At 41.0% G+C, this 23,140-nt stretch overlaps 1 protein-coding gene across 3 annotated transcripts in view; it reads left to right on the forward strand.

The window, feature by feature from the left end:
• Positions 1-23,140, forward strand: part of DSCAM (DS cell adhesion molecule) — a 645,287-nt gene that overhangs the window by 507,933 nt on the left and 114,214 nt on the right. For all 3 annotated transcript variants that reach the window (XM_048866321.2, XM_048866302.2, XM_075132665.1), the window contains 4 exons: positions 5,421-5,491; positions 12,283-12,523; positions 14,256-14,402; positions 16,650-16,805. In XM_048866321.2, coding sequence (XP_048722278.1) covers positions 5,421-5,491; positions 12,283-12,523; positions 14,256-14,402; positions 16,650-16,805 — 615 coding nt within the window. The remainder of the gene's footprint in view (positions 1-5,420; positions 5,492-12,282; positions 12,524-14,255; positions 14,403-16,649; positions 16,806-23,140) is intronic.

Here is a 23,140-nt window from a genome sequence, read left to right on the forward strand (position 1 = left end):
GCTCCATTCATTTTTTCCCCTGATGCTGTTTTTTCAGCATATATATTCTGCCCACAAATAATGTCTGCGTTAGAAAAGGAAGAGAACTCTGCATTATGGGTTTTAATTTTATATGATTCTTCAGTGGTGGGGCAGATGGCAGATTTCTTTACTATATATCAAGGAAAGGATGAGTAATTTGTTTGCTTTTAAACTACATGCTGAATGCAGAAATGTTTTCCTGTTTGCAAGGTGAAATGTGAAATCTTTAGAGAAACAGGTTACCCATCCCCAGAGCCTGGAGTACCTCCACCTCCCACTCCCCGCTTTCCAAAATCTCCCAAAGAAATTGTCTCTCTCATATACTCACACAAAGTTATTAGTATGTGCTGTTAATAAACTTGGAGTGTTTCTTACTTAGTGACTTTCTTTTGTCTGATAATTAACATGTCAGCATCAGCAACTGACCTCCCATTAAAGACTAACTTCCCCATTAGCAGGCTGAAACCTGGATGTCACATTTTATCCAATGCCTCCTGACCTAGTTTCAGGATGACTGAGCCTTTCACTGCTCTCATTAAGGAGCTGTCCAGTCCGAGTGAAAGGTCAGTTATGTGGAATCGCAGTCAAAAGTCATTGATTTATTCAGGGAGCAATCAGAGGAAGGGAAGGTCAGGTCTAGGCAAGGCAACAGCATTTGTTGTCTTGGTTTTGGTTTGATCAGTCACACAGTATGCAGAAGTGCAGTGATTTGTCATTGTTTACTGTTTGCTGCTCTTACATCGGGAGGGTCGAATTAGCACAGGTGCTGAGCTTGAGGGAGACACCTAAGGGAAGAGATCAAAATGAAGGCTTGAGAAAAACAATATTAAAAATTTAAAAATCCAAACCCCTTCACTGCAAAGGTGCAGATTACATATCCTGCACTATTGTGACTCCAGGCTGCCAACATTATTTATTAGAAAGTAAACCAAAAAGGATGCCTTCAGCAGGAGGAGAGTCAAACAATATCCTCTGTCCTTTCACTAATCTAGAGCTGATTTCAGGGATATTGGAGCTTTTCCCCCCTATAACCTTTAATAGCTACTGCTTTGAAAAATAGACTGGAAGAGCTCATTTCCATCAGTGTTTGACAGGAAAGCAAAGGGCTTATTTTCTTTGTTTCTGTGTATTGTTAAAGTTTAGCAGTGCAAGGTGAGCTATTGGGGTTCTCTTTCTGGCTTTGTCAGACTCTGAGAAAGTGACCTTAAGATGCTCATTTATCTTCTCTGTGCCTCAATCTCCTCATGTGTACAATGGGGATAAAACATTTACCTGCCTCACAGATATGTTATGAGGCTTAAATCTATCATGTCTGTAAATCCTTTAGAGATGCTTAGATGGAAGACCCTAGAGAAATGTATGACATGCTAGAGCAAGCAAGGCTGCAGGAAAGTTGGCTCCCACATGCAAATAGTTATCAAAGGCTCAGTGGATTTAGCGTATGTGTATAAGGCTATGACTACACTGCAGTTGGGAATGACCCAGGTAGACAGACTTGTGCTAGCATGGCTCAAGTTGGCATGCTAAAATAGCAGTGTGGATATTGTGGTTCTGGCAGAGACATGGGCTAGCTACTCAAGCTCAGAACCAGAGGTGTTGGATGGGCTTCAGAGCCTGAACAGCCACCTGAGCTGCAATGTCCATACTGCAATTTTTAGCATGCTAGCTTGAGCCCCACTTGTGTGAGTCTGTCTACTGGGCTGGGAGATTCGCTCCCAGATGCAGGGCAGACATACTGCAATTAAAAATACTCAGCTGGCTTCTGTGGGGCTGCTTAATTGTGGTGTAGACATCGCAGGCTTGGGCTGCAGCCTGAGCCCTGGGACCCTCCCACCTCACAGGGTCCTGGAGCCTAGGCTTCAGCCTAAGTCCGGATGTCTACACTGCAATGAAACAGCCCCATTGCCTGAGCCCTGCAAGCCCAAGTCAGCTGGCACAGCCAACCACGGGTTTTTAATTGCACTGTAGACATACCTTAAGGCAGTGGTGGGCAAACTGCGGCCCACAGGCCACACGCGACCTGTCAGGGTAATCCACTGGTGGGCTACGAGACAGTCTGTTTACATTGACTGTCCTCAGGCGTGGCTGCCCACAGCTTCCAGTGGCCGCGGTTCACCGTTTCTGGCCAATGGGAGCTGCGGGAAGTGGTGGCCAGCACATCCCTGCGGCCCGCACCGCTTCCCACAGCTCCCATTGGCCGGGAACGGTGAACCGCAGCCACGGGGAGCTGCGGGTGGCCGTACCTGCAGACAGTCAGTGTAAGCAAACTGTCTCGCAGCCCGCCAGCGAATTACCCTGATGGGCTATGTGCAGCCCACAGGCCATAGGTTGTCCACCCCTGCCCTAAGAGATTAACATAATCTTGCACATTTTGGATGGAGTTTTGCGAAAAATCACCTATGGGTCCCAAATAAATTCCTGGAAACCATACTGGAAATTCACCTCATTGCCTTCAGGGTAGTAGTTAGATTTCTAGGAACTCTTCATAATCATGTAAGTTGTGGTGAAAGTGTACAGTGAAATTGGCAGACACTAATTTCACTCCACTGCAACCTCTGTCATAGAATCATAGAATATCAGAGTTGGAAGGGACCTCAGGAGGTCATCTAGTCCAACCCCCTGCTCAAAGCAGGACCAATCCCCAGTGTTTGCCCCAGATCCCGAAATGGCCCCCTCAAGGATTGAACTCACAACCCTGGGTTTAGCAGGCCAATGCTCAAACCACTGAGCTATCTCTCCCCCCCCCCAGCCTTCATACCACACACTTTGTCACAGTACACTCCCGTCTCTCCTCTCTATGCCTTCTGTCACCATCCTCTCCCCTAGCCCAATGCTCTGACACACACACTCTGCTATACCCTCTATCACACCTTGCTCCTTCCCACCATATCCTCTGTCATGGCTTCTCCATCACAAACTCACTCACAGTCTGCCTCCACCATTCACCTTCCTCCACTCTCTCTGTCATAGTCCCCTCACCTCTAACTCGACTATACCATCTGCTGCATCCCACAGTCCATACCTCCATCTTTCATGACCATTAGCATCATAGAACCATAGGCTGAGAAGGGACCACAAGGGTCATCTAATCTAACCCCCTGCCAAGACACAGGACCCTTCTCCCTCTACTTGCCCTCACACCTATCTCACCCCCCCCCCAACCTCAAGTTCCCCACTCACTCAATATACAACCATTCACTCTGTCATGGACTCATCACATTCTTTATCACAACCCATTCAACTGCAACTATCTCCTTCACAGTCTCCCAGGCAAGGTCCTGAGTCTGCTCTCACTTACACTGATGTAAATCAGGAGTACTAGTATGAAACCAGTGGGAGATCAGAACTGGGTCCATGATGTGTTATCCCAAGCATAGCAAAGCAATCCAGAATCTTTACAAAAATAAGCACAATCACGAATATTTGCTGCAGTGTTTCTCTCTGATTTCTTTCCTATCTGTACGAGCTTCCTGTGGTGAGTCTGAATTCTTCAGACCAAATGAGCAAAGGTTTAGCCTATATAAATATGTCACAGTAATAATCTCTACATCAGAGACAGAGAATATGTTTCTGCACATGGAGGAATGAAATAAACTGTGGACATAAAGGGGATTTATGGTTGCCATTTTGTGACACCAGTGAAAAGCCAGGATTTTATCAGCTCATTTTATGCGCCAAATGTTTTGTACATATCTACTACAGAATAATATATCTGGAGTGATGACATTTGTGTCTGTAAACTGGTGGTCAGAGTCTAGAGTTGACTTAAAGAACTAGCAGAGACCCCATTCTTCCTGTTGTACTCACTCTGTTTTCATCACTGGGTGTTTCTGCATAGGAAACTTAGGGTACACCTACACTGCAGCTGAAACCTGCGGCTGTCCCATGCCAGCTGACTTACACTCATGGGGCTCAGGCTTAGGGACTGTTTAATTGCTGTGTAAGCATTCAGGCTCAGTCTGGAGCCTGGGCTCTAGCATTCTGCATGGTGGGAGGGTCCTAGAGCTCAGGCTCCAGCCCAACCCAAACATCTACATCACAGTTAAACAGTCCCCTTAGCCTGAGCCCCACGAGCTTGAGTTAGTTGGCAAGGTCCAGCCACAAGTGTCTGATTGCAGGGTGGACATGCCCTCAAACTAAGGACCCACATGATCTGTAGGCAATGGTTCCACTTCACCATGCGTGAAATTCACCCCTCTGCGCAGGGCCAACAAAATCCCACAAAATAGGACTTGTACATGACTTCAATGGAGCATAAGCCATGTGTTAGGTCTCTGTATAGGCGTGAATTTCACCTGGGTAAGCCAAATGGACTTCTTTCACTTCAGCTGTCATTTGCCCCTCAGTCTGCTTTCATTGCAACGTCCATTTCCTCCTGCTCTCCCTCTCACAACCTAGTCTCACCCCCTTCGCTCCCTTGCTTCCTTTGTCATATTATTAAATTTGTGATTTCATACTTTTTATTCACGCCAACGTATATATATAGAAATCTTTTGCTCAAGCTCTGAGATATCTCCGTCTCTTCCTTCACATCCTTCCATTAAAAGGGCTTGTTTTTGTTAACTTTCTTTTACAAATCCCCACTGCAACACTAACTGCCTCCAATCAGCGATCGTTGCGTTGTAACTGCCTAACATAGATAGAAGTTTCTCAGGACCAGAACTTTGTCTTCCCACTTGTTTGTGAAACACCACACATACCTTTGGCAGTATATAAATAATAAGAGAGACTCCCTCTGACTGAGCCAGCAGAAACTGTCCCGTGCTCATTTCATCAGGCAGGATATTCTTTATATGGCTTCCACATTGATATATTTAGACGCAGAAAAACTCTTTGTGCATTTTTTACTTCATAAAATAATAATTTTGTACTGAACATGCTCAGTCTTTAGTTAACAGAATGAGTTTAATCAGAAGCTACATGTTGAAATGATCAAAGCTGGTTGAAGAGTTGCTGTGTTCCCTAATTCTGAGTGGGTACTGCTGTCTTTTCAGTGCCGGCGCATTCACAGCAGCTTAAAGCACATTCAGGAAATCAGTAGAGAAGACTTCAAAGGGAAAGAAAAGCATCTTGAGCATGTCACTAAACAAGGCTTTTGAAGGAAAGTCACCTGCGACTCATTCCTGTTTTATTTGCAAACTTGTAAATCTTGAAGTACACGACATTTCATTGTCACAAATACCACACAACCAGCTAGTGGAGACGCCTTAGCCTTTTGGTTTTGTTTGAGTAAAGCGATACCTTCAGTGCTTCATATGCTGTTAAATGGTTTCATACCAACCCGAAGCCTCCGTTCTATGCCACAGTGTTGGCATCAACACTGTATATTTTGTTTATTTCTGCCACCTTATAAGAACCTGCCTTATGATGGATGTGTCTCTCTCTTTCTCTCTCACCAGCTCCTGATGGCCCACCTCAGGAAGTTCAGCTTGAGCCTGTATCTTCACAAAGCATTCGGGTCACTTGGAAAGTAAGTCACCATAGCAGGAAACACAGACTCTAGCAGTATTTATGCCTGTTCAGAGAGCTGTTGTTAGGGTGAATATTATAATAACTGTGGATCAGAAGTATTTTATTTTGAATAAAATTCACAGGTCATTTTGCCCACAGATCTTACATGCTTTGCCAATAAGACTGTCCTTTTATTCCAGGAAAGAACATTCCAGAGGAAAATCATTTCTGCAGGCCTGTGTTTCTATTGAGCAGAGTTACATTTGCTATTTGTGCTCTAAGTGTCCTTATTCTGAGTTTGCAAGCAAGGCCTTGTGCTGACTGAGGACTCACTGAGGACTAGTATGATTATAGCGCTCACTGAGGACTATAGTGCTCACTGAGGACTAGTATGATTATAGGGCATAATCCCCAAAAGCCTTTGGAGTCAAAGGGAGTCTTTCCATTGATTTTGGCCCAGCACCTTTCCAAAGGAATGCCTGCACAGATAGAGGCAAGGAGACCCTTTTTGGTGCTATGTCTCAATTTGATCAAAAGTAGAGTCCATGAGTTCATACATGGTTTAGTCAAAATTATCTATTTTTCCAATGAAATTTTAAAAAATCTCCATTATAATTGCTGTACTCTAATGCTTGTGACTTGGTTTGTTTTTATTCAGTGTCCTGATAACTGAAAAGTTTTACATATGTTGTTTGACAGTGAAACCAATAGGTTCATAAATACGTTAAACCAAACTGTACATCCTGATGGATAGAATAAAGATGTGTAGTCACTATGTATAATCTTAATAAGAGTAGCAATTTCCATACCATATTCAGAAATATGTAGGGTAAACTGTTACAATAAGGTTACAGCACAATGGCCATTAACTTGGAGTCATCGTGGATAATTCTCTGAAGACATCCACGCAGTGTGCAGCGGCAGTCAAAAAAGCAAACGGGATGTTAGGAATCATTAAAAAAGGGATAGAGAATAAGATGGAGAATATCTTATTGCCCTTATATAAATCCATGGTACGCCCACATCTTGAATACTGTGTGCAGATGTGGTCACCTTATCTCAAAAAAGATATACTGGCATTAGAAAAGGTTCAGAAAAGGGCAACTAAAATGATTAGGGGTTTGGAACGGGTCCCGTATGAGGAGAGATTAAAGAGGCTAGGACTTTTCAGCTTGGAAAAGAGGAGACTAAGGGGGGATATGATAGAGGTATATAAAATCATGAGTGGTGTGGAGAAAGTGAATAAAGAAAAGTTATTTACTTGTTCCCATAATATAAGAACTAGAGGCCACCAAATGAAATTAATGGGTAGCAGGTTTAAAACAAATAAAGGAAGTTCTTCTTCACTCAGCGCACAGTCAACCTGTGGAACTCCTTGCCTGAGGAGTTTGTGAAGGCTAGGACTATAACTGGGTTTAAAAGAGAACTGGATAAATTCATGGAGGTTAAGTCCATTAATGGCTATTAGCCAGGATGGGTAAGAAATGGTGTCTCTAGCCTCTGTTTGTCAGAGGGTGGAGATGGATGGCAGGAGAGAGGTCACTTGATCGTTACCTGTTAGGTTCACTCCCTCTGGGGCACCTGGCATTGGCCACTGTCGGTAGACAGGATACTGGGCTGAATGGACCTTTGGTCTGACCCTGTATGGCCATTCTTATGTTCTTAACTTGTGTAAAAATTCTATATGGTTACTGTAACTTAGTGGTAATGTGAACTTTGCCATGTGACACAGAACTTTTGGAGTGTCTTGGTAATAATTGTAGAATGCTGACAATTTATCATACCAGCACAATCTCATTTCAGACAGTTCATGATGGAACAAGATTATCCTGCAGACAGACTATATCTAATGAATTGTATAGCTAATGCAGACAAACCTCACATGCTAGGGATTCTTGAGTAGGTTAGTAGTAGTTTAAAATAGATACATTGAAAACGCTGTCTCCAGAGGCTGTCCACTGAAGTACAAATACAGGTTTCCCTATCATCAGTCCTAAATTTATTCTTCCCCATGCCACAAACGTGAGGGTGGCATGAAAATACAAATAATAGTAAAGGTGTGTTGCACAAAACTCAGTGTTTCCTCAGTGGTCTAAGTTTCTGGGGATGATTCTCCTTTGCTGCTGATGTTAGCATTGTTCTTTGTAGTGCATGAGTCATCTGCAAAGCATTGCATTTACTATATAAATCTAATAACAAAATATAATTATTCAGATTGGAAGGTTTCAGAGGAGCAGCCGTGTTAGTCTGTATTCTCAAAAAGAAAAGGAGTACTTGTGGCACCTTAGAGACTAACACATTTATTTGAGCCAGTTTGTTAGTCTCTAAGGTGCCACAAGTACTCCTTTTCTTTTTTCAGATTGGGAGGGGAGATCATAAAATTATAAAATGTAGCAAATTGCATCCTATTTAAAATTCTTGCAATGTGTAAGGAAGTGATTTTGCCCTGACTTGTCCAATCAGGCAAAAATTGTTTGCTACTCCTTTTTTAGTTGTCAGATATACAGTGATAATGTTTGCATCACCTTCATGTCGTTGAGTTATACTTTTTGTTTCTGTGGTTTCCACAGGTAGCAATGGTATGTGGCTACAAAGAATAGCATCATATAGCAGACAAAATGAAGCTCCATAACATACCAGTAGAGAAAGCTAAAGAGGGTACATGAAGTGCCGTACTTTAATATATTTTACCATTAGCAGGAGAGCACATAGTCATCTTCTAAAATAATGTACACTGTACAGTATACTGACTCTGGCCTTATATGAAGAAATGCTTAAAAGCTGATTTTGGAGGAGATTTCCAAAAGCACAAATGGGAGTTAGGCACCATTGACTTTCTGTGGGCATTATGCACCTCACTGCCATGGGTGTCTTTTGAAAATCTCCTCTTTAGCATTATGGACACACATCTACGCAGATATTTACAGCTGAAATGAAACTTCCTGGCCTAAATTTTCAAAAATTGCCTCCATCATCATAGGTACAATTTTGCACGCTTAATTAAAGGTGGGCACAATTAGCTGTGCCTGCAGTTGTACCCATTTAGACATTTAACTACCTAGTCTGTGTGTGCTGTCAGGAAAGTAAATGCATCTAAAGGAGTCCCACTGGAGTTGTGTTTTTCTTGGTCCCTTTCTTGTGCAGAGGACATTCAGAATCATGGCCAAGACTGATTTGCTCTGTGAAACTACAAAACTTTTCAAGTGAAGGCATTGTACACTTTATAATAAAATGAACATGTAAGAGCACATTACACTGAAAGAACAAATGGCAGACGCTATAATGTAGCAGTAAGATAATTGATTATAACTCATGTACAAATAAATAATAGTATTACTAATAATAGTGCCAGAGTTAAAGTTGCTACACACTCAACCTACCTGACATAAACCACAAAAGCAAGGAAATGGACGTTTAAGCCAATCTAACACTACCAGTGCAGACCCTCTATTCTTCTATCCCTAAACACAAACCTGAACTCTACTGCAGCTATCATACACCACAGACCATGAACCACAACCTTCACTCTTCTGCTCTCGAGAGGCACCATAAGAGGCATGATGTTCACTTAATTAAAATGATTTTCAGTTCAGTATGCGGTAAGAAGTAATACATTTTGGTTACAGCTGCACCAGTCTCCCTTGCTCTCAGTTCCCCAGGTGTCTGGCAGGAAACTGGTCACTTTGATTCAGTGGTATTTAGAGTGGCACTAGAATATAAAGTGTCCACAGATGATCTGTTGGCTCATCTAAACAGTGCTAGGTTTCACCATGGTGTTTAAAACAAGATGACTTCTTCTTTCTTTCTTTCTTTCTTTGACCTAGGATATCACTCACTGGTTAAGCTCAGGCTACTGTTCTGCCAGTAGCCCTCCTGTGCCCTTCCCTTAGGACTACTGTTCACCTATCATGATCCTTACTGGGAGAATTCTTTTCTGACAGGGAGACTCGGGGCCTTAATCTCTATGGCCCCATTTAGGGGTGGAATGAGCACTTTGCTATACAAGTGACATGTAGGCAACTCTTGGATACAAACAGGCTGCATCCTTATTGCTTTGCATAAGATAAGAACAGCCACACTGGATCAGACCAATGATCCATCTAGCCCAGGATTCTGTCTTCTGACAGTGGCTAGTGCCAGATGCTTCAGAGGGAGTGAACAGAACAGGGAAATTGTGGAATGATCTATCCCTTGTTGTCCAGTCTCCACTTCCGGCAGTCAGAGGCTATGGACACCTAGAGCATACGGTTGTGTTCCTGATAATCCTGGCTAATACTCATTGATGGACCTATCCTCCATGAATTTATCTAGTTATTTTTGAACCCATTTATACATTTGCCCTTCGCATCATCCCCGGGCAATGATTTCCACAGGTTAACTGTATGTTGTGAGAAGAAGCACTCCTTTATGTTTGTTTTTAAACCTGCTGCCAAGTAATTTTACTGGGTGACCTGGTTCTTGCTATATAAAAAGTACAACAGTAAAACATTGCAGCTAACATTTTCAAACCTGCTCACGTAGAGTAAGGCTCCAAAATCCATATTTAGGCACAAGCTGGTCAGGATTTTTTCCACAACCGTTTTTTTTATTTTGGTCAGAAAATGCTGATTTGTCCCAACTGAAACTTGGTGCAGCAATATATCAGTTTCAACAAAACTTTCTGCAGTACAGGGGGAGTTTCTGGTCAGAAAAAGACACCCATTCCAGAATAGCTAATCGGGTATGTCTGCACTTCAACCTGCAGGTATAAATTCTCGCATGAGGAGACAGACCCATGCTAGCTCTAATCAAGCTAGCACACTAAAAATAGACTGTAGCTGTGGTGGCAGGAGCAGCAGGCAAGTCTAGTCACTCCATGTGCATGCCCAGCATTTCAAACAGGATCATACTCAGGGCATCTAAGCCCCTGCCTCTACTGCCACATCTACACCCTATTCTAGCATTTTGGTTTTCAGACATTCAGCTTTTGAACAGAAGAAAACCAAAATTTTCCCTTGAGATTGTTTTCACAAAAAAATTAGTTTTCCATCTAAAAACAGTTTTGACAGAAAATTTTCAACAAATTTTCAATTTCAACAAATTATAAAAAAAGGACATTTAAGCAAGAAAGTGAATGAATGACCAGTTAACTGAGTATTCTAATACTTCTGCTGTCTATGCCCTGGTGGGCTTTTTTGTTTTGTTTTCTTTTGTTTTTGTTATTTTACTAAAACAACAAAACTACACTGTCCATTCACAAAGATGGTCCACATTTTATGCAATGATTATGAAACAGAGTGCGCAGTGCTTCAACCGAGAAAACTATTTGCCTTTTACTTGCTCACTTAACCACTAAAATATAACTGTGATATTTCCTTCTCAACTGGAACAAATGTTCCGCATTCCCATGAAGATATCCAGATTTTTAAAATTCCAATCAGGTTCCCCCCTGCTCCCAATGGTAAAATATGAAGTTTTACAATAATTTAATGAGCAACAAACTGTAAATGTATTGAGACTATGATGCCACACTGGCAGCTAATGCATTTTTTATAAGATGTGACTTTTTAAAGAAATGTCTTCAATCACCCAACAGAACAGTTATTCAGGAAACCAAGAAAAATAACTGGTCTATTATATATCAGAAAGCATGGTTCTAGTCCCACCTGAGGTCTCATGTATGAACTTAGGCCCTGATTCTGCATTTCTTTTGCATACTTTTGCTGAAATCAGTGAGGATTTGGGCTTAGTGATTAGGCAATGTATATTTGTCTTTACTACTTCTTATTACCTAAAGGTCCACATTGAAACAGTAAATGAGGAGGCAACCACTGTCTTAGAAAATTTGTTGTTACTGGGGGAATTGAAGTATACTCTTGTCCTAAGAAAAGATTCCTGCCTGTAGCTTCGTCTCCTTTTTTGGAAACCAAATGCAGTGGAAAATAAACAAGGCATCTGAAAATGAAATCCTGTTACTCTAGGAAATCTGGTTATAGACTTCAGTATGGTGTGCTGATGGTAGAGGGAGAGCTTGTTTGGGTAGTCTGATGGGATCTGTGTGTGTATTAGTTTTTGTACATGGACCCTAAGTAGTAGTTGTAATTTTTACAATAATTGTATATGCACCCAGTGCATTAGATGAGAACATTTTTACAGGCAAATTTCAGTAGTTCAACAAATTTCAGCATCTGTGTAAGTGGAAACATAACAAACATTTCTGTTACTAATAGACTTTCTCACCAAGTTAACAATGCTTATTTTATTTTATACTGTATTTTATACTACAGTCTACTGAAATGGAAAGATCTGTCAGTCAGAGTGCAGGAATCTTATATGGTGACTCAGAACTAAAGTGTACAATACATTTCCTGGGCACATTTTTTAACATTGGATACCAAACACTTGTTTCAATAGCCATTCAGTGTAGAAATTCCTACATTCTGATTCACTACTGCCTTCAAAGTTCATCTATGTGCCCACAACAGACATGGCTGCCTCAATGTCTTGATTTATCCAGGAAAAACTTCCAAATCTAAATGAGGTCTCAAAAATATTTCACCATTAGGCATTTTAGTAAAATAACAGTCTGGAATTCTTTTTAACTGGATGATTATATCCTGGGTAATAGACAACTTGGCCTGAAATTTGTTTAGCATAGTAAAGAGTTGTTGCCTGATGAACAGTGACTCCCTCAGTTTATTACTTAAAAATAGAGTGGTGTTCATTTAAAGAAATCGTTGACTTTCTGTGCAGTTAAAAGTGCTTAAGGGACAGAATTTATTTGCATTTCCACATATATTCTTAACATATAATATTTCCTATCCTGTTCAGGCTCCAAAGAAGCACTTGCAAAATGGAATTATTCGTGGATACCAGATAGGCTACCGAGAGTACAGTGCAGGGGGCAATTTCCAGTTCAACATCATCAGTATTGACACCACTGGAGATAGTGAAGTTTATACCCTGGATAACCTGAAAAAATTCACCCAGTATGGCATGGTAGTACAGGCATGTAACCGGGCTGGAATAGGACCTTCTTCTCAGGAAATCATCACCACTACCCTAGAGGATGGTAGGTCCTAGGCAAGCAAATATCATATATACCATTGCACACATTTTATGATTTCTTTATCAGGCCTTTTATTCCCATGGATGGATATGTTGACCTAATTGTATCTACTGCCTGATTAGTGTTCATTATATAGTGGATAATAGAATGGTTACATTGGGAAACAATAGTTATATTATAGACAGGTGGGAGGGAACAAATCAGCCTGCGTGTTGTGTACAAATTTCAAATTGCTAGCTATACAATATAGTTCAGTTTAAGAAATATGACTATTCTGATTTAATAACATCTCCAGTTGTGAGAGAACTTGATTTAGAATGTACCCTTTCTTAGAAACACCCTTGTTTTGATATTGACTCGGTTGCCAATTTCATGCTCTCAACATAGGATCATAGTGTGGTTTGATATCTCTTAAAGTAAAAATCCTAAAACTGAAGTAACTATTTTTTTCAGAGAAGTCTGCTGTGAAACCCAGAGCTGTGTTTATGCAGTAACATAATTTGCCAGCCTAAAATGAGACATGAGTTTTTCCAAGAATGTCCAAACTAATAAAAGAAAAGTCACTGGCACGTTCTGTATATTTCAGGCTGTCCATTGAGAAAAGTAATTCAGAATTATTTTTCTAAACCACACAGAAGAGCATTTCTCAAATAATGATAGAGAGTCCTCTAGTGGAAGAAAGAGTTATTCCATATACTATAGAGAGGACGTTGATACTTTAAAACAGTATAAAAGTAAATTCTAACACAAGCAACCAAGGAAGATATCAAAAGGCAGATTTTTAGCAATTTAAATTGGCATAAATCCACTAAAGTCAATGTCAGTTTACACCAACTGAGAATCTGACCTTATGTATGTTAAACAGAGTAACACATTTGTACGTTCTTGAGTATTACAGTGTTTGAGGCATACGCTTCAGAGAATTCTGGTGTTTTACATTTACTGCAAATCCTGTTTGTACTAGACAGAGTATAGCATGATGGAAGACAATTCACTTAAACATGCATGTTTTTACTACTGCAACAGGTGTAAAGTTTTTCTGCTTTATCTGGCACATATGGGTTTTTTCTTGGGAACATTTTTGTAACATCACTGTGAAGTCATTATGGGAATTGGGGATAAGATAAATCAAGAAGGCAAATCGATAGATTAACAAGTATTGCATTTGAAACAGGAATTACTAAATATAAATTTGTTAAAACTGATTGAAAATTTGAAAATGTTCTAAATTTTTGGGAAAAGGGGTTGAAATTTTTCAAAAAACTGTAAATTTTGATTTAGAAAAATCTCAAATATATTCAAAAAATCCATTTTTATGTATATTTTAATCAGCTCTAGAATTTATTTTCCTTTTAGTAGCAAGGGAAAATCCTAATGAAGGGCAAGTCAGTGAGGGAGAAGGAGTGGGTCCAAAGACATTTCTGGGAAGTGAACTGTACTCTCAAAAACAAACGTAGCCGTAACCAAGCAGTTCCATCAGTAGCAAAGTAGAAATTCAGGTTCAAATAATGGATTTTGCTTAAGTGATGAAAATTGAAAATGTAGTAGAAAGGGACTCTTCCAAGAAGTGGGAATGATTGTTATTTAATTTGTGTCTCCAATGAATTTTGAAAAAAATATATGTGTGCATTTTAAGCATTCAGTTTCACATTGGTGACTGTAATCTCTTAAGAGTACAGTTTTACTTGTCCACAGAAGTTATCTAGAGCTAAAATTGGTGAATATCTCATTCCAGTGCCCAGTTGCCCACCAGGGAATGTCCAAGCCACTGCTACATCACCAGAAACTATCTCCATTTCCTGGTCTACACTTGCCAAAGAAGCCCTGAATGGGATTCTACAGGGATTCAGAGTTATTTACTGGGCTAATCTCTTGGATGGAGGTAAGCAGCTTTAACCAACCTATCAGGTGTTTGCCAATAGCAATGACAGGATAACAGGCAGATCATGGCAGTTAATATCATTTTGTCCTCTGGTGTGAAAAGCATATCAGAAAACTAAATTTTCTTTCATCTTCATTTTACACAGAGCATCATACATCTGTGTCTGAATCATTTTGTAGAGAGCTTTGAGTTGTTGATAGGTTGTTACAAAACTATTTATGAATACACACGTGTTCAAAAGAGAATTTTGGCAAGTGTGGGAGTATCATCAGTTCCTCTTTACCTCCTCAGAGATGAAGCTACTGCCTTTCCTTTAAAGATTACATTGCTAGTTTTAGCAGCATTATCAAAATACTTGTTATCTGATTATTCATCCAGGAAGAACAACATTAAACACAGGAATCCTTGTTTAAATGTCACAACCGTTTTTAAAAATATATTTTTTGAACTACTCAAAGGGTTCTTGTTTTCAGGGGGTGAAAAGAAACCTACCTGGCATTTCTTTTTCTTAAGGTCAACAGAATTACCTCTCAAATCATTTGTATTATGGACTTGTCTTCAGTGATTGGCTTTTGAGGGGATTTCTGTTTTGTAATTAGTAAATGGCTTGAAGTTATTTCAACCATTTTGGAGAATAAACAAGTTGCAGTTTATCTGACACTAGCACTTTTCATCTCCATGTGATTTGAAACAAAAATTACATAGTGAAGTGTGTGTGTACACTAAGTAGTGACACTGTAAACATAACACCATCCTCCTCAATAGATTTGCTCCCTGTATATTTTTTTAATAATGTGCTGACAATGTGCTTTTGCCTCCACAATTAGGGTGAAGGAAGGAAACAGGTTTGGGGCAGCTTTTTTCCCCCCACATGTATTTGAAGTGCTCAGATGTTTGGAATGTTAACATAGATCCTAAGGGAAGTGGATTAGTGGGGAGAGAACAAGTGAGGTGGTCAAGTGTGCATGCATTTATCACATTCTGCAATTTATCATGATATCACCTCAATATTTGTTTCCTTTTTGTGGACTTTAGTGAACAATACATTTTAACTCTTTTTTTAAACGCTTGCTAGCAGTGCAGAGCTGCCTCAGCTCTGGCAGAATGAGCTGGATTATATTCTAGTGTGTGTACCCATCAATAGAAATACTTAATTAAATTCCAACTGTCTTGCCAAGTTCTGTCCTCTGCTAGTTACACCTGTTCAAACATGAGGTTGCGCAGTTGTAAATGAGGACAGAATGTAACCCAGAGGCTCACTATTACTAGTGATAATGCTCAAGTCAGAAATTTTTTGAGGTACGGTGACTACTCATTGGTGAATGAAAAATAAAGATGAGAAAATATGCAGTCCTGATTCAAGACAAGGTAATTTTTTTTCATTGATTTCAGTAGGCTTTGGATTAGGCCCTACACTGCTGAAAAGCTACATTACAGTATAGCCTACTATACCCTGCAAAACGCAGCTATTGGACCTGAAATTTTAACTTTGAATGTCCTTATTTTGTTAGCTATATTTTCTGTTCTAGTTGTTCTTTTAAAGCATTTTTGCACATGAACACTTCCCAGCTTAATACATTGAGGTTTATGTGATGAGCCACATCTCTCCATGCAAGTGAATTTGGTTTTACCTCATTTAAGTCTATTGTTAACTAATGCTTCTGACCATTGTGTTCTTTACAGTAGAGCTGGGCAAAATTTTTCAGACAAAAAGCGTTGTTTGTTGGCTTTTTTCAGACACGAAAACTGTTGTAAAAATTGTTGACTTTTTCTAATGTTTTTATTTTGAGGGGAAAATGTTGCATCATTATTACCAATTTTTAAATTGTAAGTATTGTCAGTACCATTATAGAAATATTTCATTTACCGAAAAGCTGTTTCTCAGTAAATGCGAAATTTCAATAACCATTTTGACAGTGGTTTTGATATTTTTGCTTAAAATTTCAATTTTAAAAAAAAGGCCAAATAAATTATAAAGTTAAAAACAAGTTTGCTGTTAATCATGTGAAATGGAACTGACATAAAAATTTCAAATGTTGTCATTTTTTCCCATCTGCTCTATTTTATAGTATTGATTAGTGTGAGCATTTAAGGTATCTATTTTATAATCACAAAATATTCTTTCTCTTTCATGAGTGAATATTCTTTAATCAGAAGATTCCCCTTTTATTTTCATACCAAGATAGACACATATGATTAAGAGAAGAATAGCATTGCCAATAACTTGGTTCACTTTTTGTTCCCTAGAGCTGGGAGAGATTAAAAATGTCACTACTACACAGCCCTCACTAGAGCTTGATGGCCTGGAAAAATACACCAACTACAGCATCCAGGTTTTGGCATTCACACGAGCTGGAGATGGAGTCAGGAGTGAACAAATTTTCACCCGCACTAAAGAGGATGGTAAGAACTAAGAAATTCTCCATAGCCAGCCTGACGTGATAGGAGACTGCTTGATTTGGCCCAGATTTTCAAAGCAATGTGTGTACAAAACCCAGAGTGCATGCACAAACTGGGTTTTGCATGCATAGCTCTTGAGTTGTGAGCACATGTTCGGTGCTATGTGCCCAATTTAAAAAAAAATGGGCATTTCTATTTATTCATTCCTTTTATGGCCAGGTTAAGCATTAAGGCCCCAGTTCAGCAAAGCATCTGAGCACGTGATTAATTTTAATTATGTTAGTATATTTTTTTTAATGTAACAGTAGTCTATTTAACAACTTTGACATGTTACTGTTTTTGAATTATCCTTGAGATAGACTTTCTAAATCAGTAGAAGGTAGGAGCCTAACCTGCTTAGGCACTTTTGAAAATTCCACTAAGCACCTAGCTGCATCTTTGAGCACTTTAATGCCTTTGAAAATCTGTTCTCAAGAGGTCAGGGATGTTTTGGCAGAGATAGGAGTGTGAGGCACAGAGACAGAGGCACAGAGCTGATGGAATAATATTAGTTCAATCATTTCTTCAGTGACATTTGTGATTTTTTTTCAAATAAATGAGTCAATAACTTTTTTCTTTATTATTCATCCAATTTATAGATAATGCATAAATATTAGTAAAATTGATATGGACGAGGATTTACAGAAGTGCGTAAGGGAGGGGGTGTCCAACCCCTACTGACTTTCATTCATTGAAGAATTCTATTCAGTTAATCAAACCAAGTATTAAGGGGTTGGTTCTGAAATTTACCCCCACTTTAATGTCACTTTACACTGATGGAGTGGTGTCAAGGGACCTCACAGCAAATGAGGATCAGGCTATTGCAGGGTGGCACTGGGCCTTTAAGAAGGAAGAGGCTACGCACATGTGACTCATCAGCTGCCTCCTAACTGGGTCTTAAGAGGTCACCTGGCCCATATAAAATGGGAGTTGCCTGGAGGAGTTAATGAGGGAAAGGGCAGGTGAGAGCTGTCAGGGACCAAAAGACTGGAGGTGCTTGAAGGAAGCTGTAGGAGATTTCTGGGGGAAGGCTGAAAGCAGGAGAGCAGCAAGTTGGGTTTGCAGGCTGGTCTTCCTAAACCAGCGAGCTAGGGCTGGAGGCCAGAGAGCAAGAGAGGGTGTTGCCTGCTGACTTCTAAGCCAGAGAGCCAAAGCTACGGGCTGAAGGCAAGGGAGCAGTGTAGGGCTTACCTGCTGACATCGCTGTGGTGTAGAGCTGGAGCCAGGTGAGCAATGGAAGGGCCCATCTGCTGTCCTGTGTGGGATATGAAAAGTTAACTGAACAGGAGGAGCGGTGGTGCCCTCCTAATGAGGATGAACTCCCATCAGAGTGGCTGGGGGAAGAGTGTTCCTGCTGGGAAGAGTGGATTATATCCCAGCTGGAAGGTCTAGGGAGGCTGACCTGGTTAAAGGACGAAAGTGAACTGAAGAAGAGCCCAGGAGTGATGGCAGATACTGCAGTGTGGTATGTGAGATGTTGAGAAACTAGATGTCTTGGGGTTTTAAGGGACTGTCTGCACTTGGGTGATAAATGGACTGTTTGGGGACTGTTGTTAAGGGCTATTTGCACTATATTTTTGTAATAAACTGGTCCCAAAGAGAGACCTTATTAGGCAAGAGACTGTCATGGAGGTTTTGGGTTGCCTGAGAAGGGAAACTGAGGCAGTTGTGCCTGTTCTGTCACAGTCTGCTACAAGAGGGCACTCCAGGCAGAGCCACCCTACAATGCATGCCCTTAATGTATATTTCTTTTCATTATTCACTCAGCTCTACTCAGGCTATTTGTTCTCAGGCTTGTTTTTCTTTTCAATATTTACATAGTTCCTTTTATTACTTTGATCAAAGATGGATTAACAGCAAAAGCAGGAGCATGTCTTATGATTCATAAATGTAGTTCTACTTCCAGAACTCAGTAGAAGCAGCTATGTTTTAACTCCTTTAGAGAGACAAGGTGGCTGAGGGAATATTTTTACCTTTATCTTTTATTTTTCAAGTTCATTTATTTTTCAAGAGCTCGTCTCTCTCACGAAAAGAAGTTGGTCCAATAAAAGTCATTGCTTCAGCCCCCTTGTCTCTCTGATATTCTAGGACCAACACAGTTACCACAACACCGGAAACTCCTTTAGTTCATCAGCCGCAATTACTCTGTCTGAAACTGCCTTGAGATGCTGCTTCCCACTCTATGTCTTAGCCACACCCCAAAAGACACTGAAATCCTTTTAAATCATTTTGTAAGACTATATGTTTGGGCCATCAGTACATTGAGTCAGAGGAAGTAGAATCATAGAATCATAGGACTGGAAGGGACCTCGAGAGGTCCTCTAGTTCAGTCCCCTGCACTCATGGCAGGACTAAGTATTATCTAGACCATCCCTGACAGGTGTTTGTCCAACCTGCTCTTAAAAATCTCCAATGATGGGGATTCCACAACCTCCTTAAGCAATTTATTCCAGTGCTTAACCACCCTGACAGTTAGGAAGTTTCTCCTAATGTCCAACCTAAACCTTTCTTGCTGCCATTTTCACCCATTGCTTCTTGTCCTATCTTCAGAGGTTAAGAAGAACAATTTTTCTCCCTCCTCTTGTAACAACCTTTTATGTACCTGAAAACTGTTATCATGTCCCCCCTCAGTCTTCTCTTTTCCAGACTAAACAAACCCAGTTTTTTTCAATCTTCCCTCATAGGTCATGTTTTCTAGACCTTTAATCATTTTTGTTGCTCTTCTCTGGACTTTCTCCAATTTGTCCACATCTTTCCTGAAATGTGGTGCCCAAAACTGGACACAGTACTCCAGTTGAGGCCTAATCAGTGCGGATTAGAGCAGAAGAATTACTTCCCGTGTCTTGCTTACAACACTCTTGCTAATACATCCCAGAATGATGTTTGCTTTTTTTTGCAACAGTGTTACACTGTTGACTCATATTTAGCTTGTGGTCCACTATGACCCCCAGATCCCTTTCCGCAGTACTCCTTCCTAGGCAGTCATTTCCCATTTTGTACGTGTGCAACTGATTGTTCCTCCCTAAGTGCGGTACTTTGCATTTGTCCTTATTGAATTCCATCCTGTTTACTTCAGACCATTTCTCCAGTTTGTCCAGATCATTTTGAATTTTAATCCTATCCTCCAAAGCACTTGCAACCCCTCCCAGCTTGGTATCGTCTACAAACTTTATAAGTGTACTGTCTATGCCAATATCTAAATCATTGATGAAGATATTGAACAGAACTGGACCCAGAACTGATCCCTGCAGGATCCCACTCATTATGCCCTTTCAGCATGACTGTGAACCACTGATAACTACTCTCTGGGAACAGTTTTCCAATCAGTTTTGGACCTACCTTATAGTAGCTCCATCTAGTTTGCATTTCCCTAGTTTGTTTATGAGAAGGTCATGTGAGACCATATCAAAAGCTTTACTCAAGTCAAGATATACCACGTCTACCGCTTCTCCTCTATCCACAAGGCTTGTTACCCTGTCAAAGAAAGCTATCAGGTTGGTTTGACATGATTTGTTTTTGACAAATCCATTCTGACTGTTACTTATCACCTCATTATCTTCTAGATATTTGCAAACTGATTGCTTAATTATTTGCTCCATTATCTTTCACGTACAGAAGTTAAGATGACTGGTCTGGAATTTCCCCGGTTGTCCTTATTTCCCTTTTTATAGATTGGCATGATATTTGCCCTTTTCCAGTCTTCTGGAACCTCTCCCATCTTCCATGACTTTTCAAAGATAATCTGTAATGGCTCAGATATCTTCTCAGTCAGCTTCTTGAGTATTCTAGGATGCATTTCATCAGGCCCTGGTGACTTGAAGACCTCTAACTTGTCTAAGTAATTTTTAACTTGTTCTTTCCCTATTTTAGCCTTTGATCCTACCTTATTTTCACTGACATTCACTATGTTAGACATCCAGTCACCACCAACCTTCTTGTTGTGGCACTCCAAAATGCCGTGAACTTGAAGTTGCTATAGATGTGTCTCTGGCTTCAAGAAATGTCTAAAATTATTTTAAAATTGTAAAACACAGTAATATGTTCTCAAAGGACTTTTGCATTTGAGGTGACAGGAGAGCCAATGTGGCAATGTTTGAGTAAATATTCCATTCCAGTGACCTAGCATTGAGGGCTCAGCCCCCATACCAAGAGTGGAACATGCTGCTCCAGGGGAGCTCAGGAAGAATTCTGTCTCAGGGAGGCAGAATTCCTCTCAGAGCTCCTCAGAGTATAGAGGGAGAACACCTGCTGCTATGTCCCTTCAGGGAGAGTAGAGCACACTACCCAATGTGTGCTGGCCAGTTTTATGATGGAGGGGCTCGGTCATGTCTCTCCCTTCTCCCTGACTCCTTTTGGGTGTCTTGCTCCCTGGGACGCATAGAGTGAGCAGTCTCCACAGTCTGAAAAGCACAGAGGCAGTGACTGAGAAAGGTAAACAGCAGGATACGGACCCTGGACTTCAGGAAAGCAGACTTCGACTCCTTCAGGGAACGGATGGGTAGGATCCCCTGGGAGACTAACATGAAGGGAAAAGGAGTCCAGGAGAGCTGGCTGTATTTCAAGGAATCCCTGTTGAGGTTACAGGGACAAACCATCCCGATGTGTCAAAAGAATAGTAAATATGGCAGGCGACCAGCTTGGCTTAACGGTGAAATCCTAGCGGATCTTAAACATAAAAAAGAAGCTTACAAGAAGTGGAAGGTTGGACATATGACCAGGGAAGAGTATAAAAATATTGCTCGGGCATGTAGGAATGAAATCAGAAGGGCCAAATCGCACCTGGAGCTGCAGCTAGCGAGAGATGTCAAGAGTAACAAGAAGGGTTTCTTCAGGTATGTTGGCAACAAGAAGAAAGCCAAGGAAAGTGTGGGCCCCTTAATGAATGAGGGAGGCAACGTATTGACGGAGGATGTGGAAAAAGCTAATGTACTCAATGCTTTTTTTGCCTCTGTCTTCACGAACAAGGTCAGCTCCCAGACTGCTGCGCTGGGCATCACAACATGGGGAATAGATGGCCAGTCCTCTGTGGAGAAAGAGGTGGTTAGGGACTATTTAGAAAAGCTGGACATGCACAAGTCCATGGGGCCGGACGAGTTGCATCCGAGAGTGCTAAAGGAATTGGCAGCTGTGATTGCAGAGCCATTGGCCATTATCTTTGAAAACTCGTGGCGAACGGGGGAAGTCCCAGGTGACTGGAAAAAGGCTAATGTAGTGCCAATCTTTAGAAAAGGGAAGAAGGAGGATCCTGGGAACTACAGGCCGGTCAGCCTCACCTCAGTCCCCGGAAAAATCATGGAGCAGGTCCTCAAAGAATCAATCCTGCAGCACTTACATGAGAGGAAAGTGATCAGGAACAGTCAGCAGGGATTCACCAAGGGAAGGTCATGCCTGACTAATCTCATCGCCTTCTATGATGAGATTACTGGTTCTGTGGATAAAGGGAAAGCAGTGGATGTATTGTTTCTTGACTTTAGCAAAGCTTTTGACACGGTCTCCCACAGTATTCTTGTCAGCAAGTTAAGGAAGTATGGGCTGGATGAATGCACTATAAGGTGGGTAGAAAGTTGGCTAGATTGTCGGGCTCAATGGGTAGTGATCAATGGCTCCATGTCTAGTTGGCAGCTGGTGTCAAGTGGAGTGCCCCAGGGGTCAGTTCTGGGGCCGGTTTTGTTCAATATCTTCATAAATGATCTGGAGGATGGTGTGGATTGCACTCTCAGCAAATTTGGGGATGATACTAAACTGGGAGGAGTGGTAGATACGCTAGAGGGCAGGGATAGGATACAGAGGGACCTAGACAAATTGGAGGATTGGGCCAAAAGAAATCTGATGAGGTTCAATAAGGATAAGTGCAGGGTCCTGCACTTAGGACGGAAGAACCCAATGCACAGCTACAGACTAGGGACCGAATGGCTAGGCAGCAGTTCTGCAGAAAAGGACCTAGGGGTGACAGTGGATGAGGAGAGGCTGAGGGAACTGGGATTGTTTAGTCTGCAGAAGAGAAGAATGAGGGGGGATTTGATAGCTGCTTTCAACTACCTGAGAGGTGGTTCCAGAGAGGATGGTTCTAGACTATTCTCAGTGGTAGAAGAGGATAGGACAAGGAGTAATGGTCTCAAGTTGCAGTGGGGGAGGTTTAGGTTGGATATTAGGAAAAACTTTTTCACTAGGAGGGTGGTGAAACACTGGAATGCGTTACCTAGGGAGGTGGTAGAATCTCCTTCCTTAGAAGTTTTTAAGGTCAGGCTTGACAAAGCCCTGGCTGGGATGATTTAATTGGGGATTGGTCCTGCTTTGAG

The sequence above is a fragment of the Caretta caretta genome, chromosome 1, assembly GCF_965140235.1.
Source record: "Caretta caretta isolate rCarCar2 chromosome 1, rCarCar1.hap1, whole genome shotgun sequence".
Taxonomy (NCBI): domain Eukaryota; kingdom Metazoa; phylum Chordata; order Testudines; family Cheloniidae; genus Caretta; species Caretta caretta.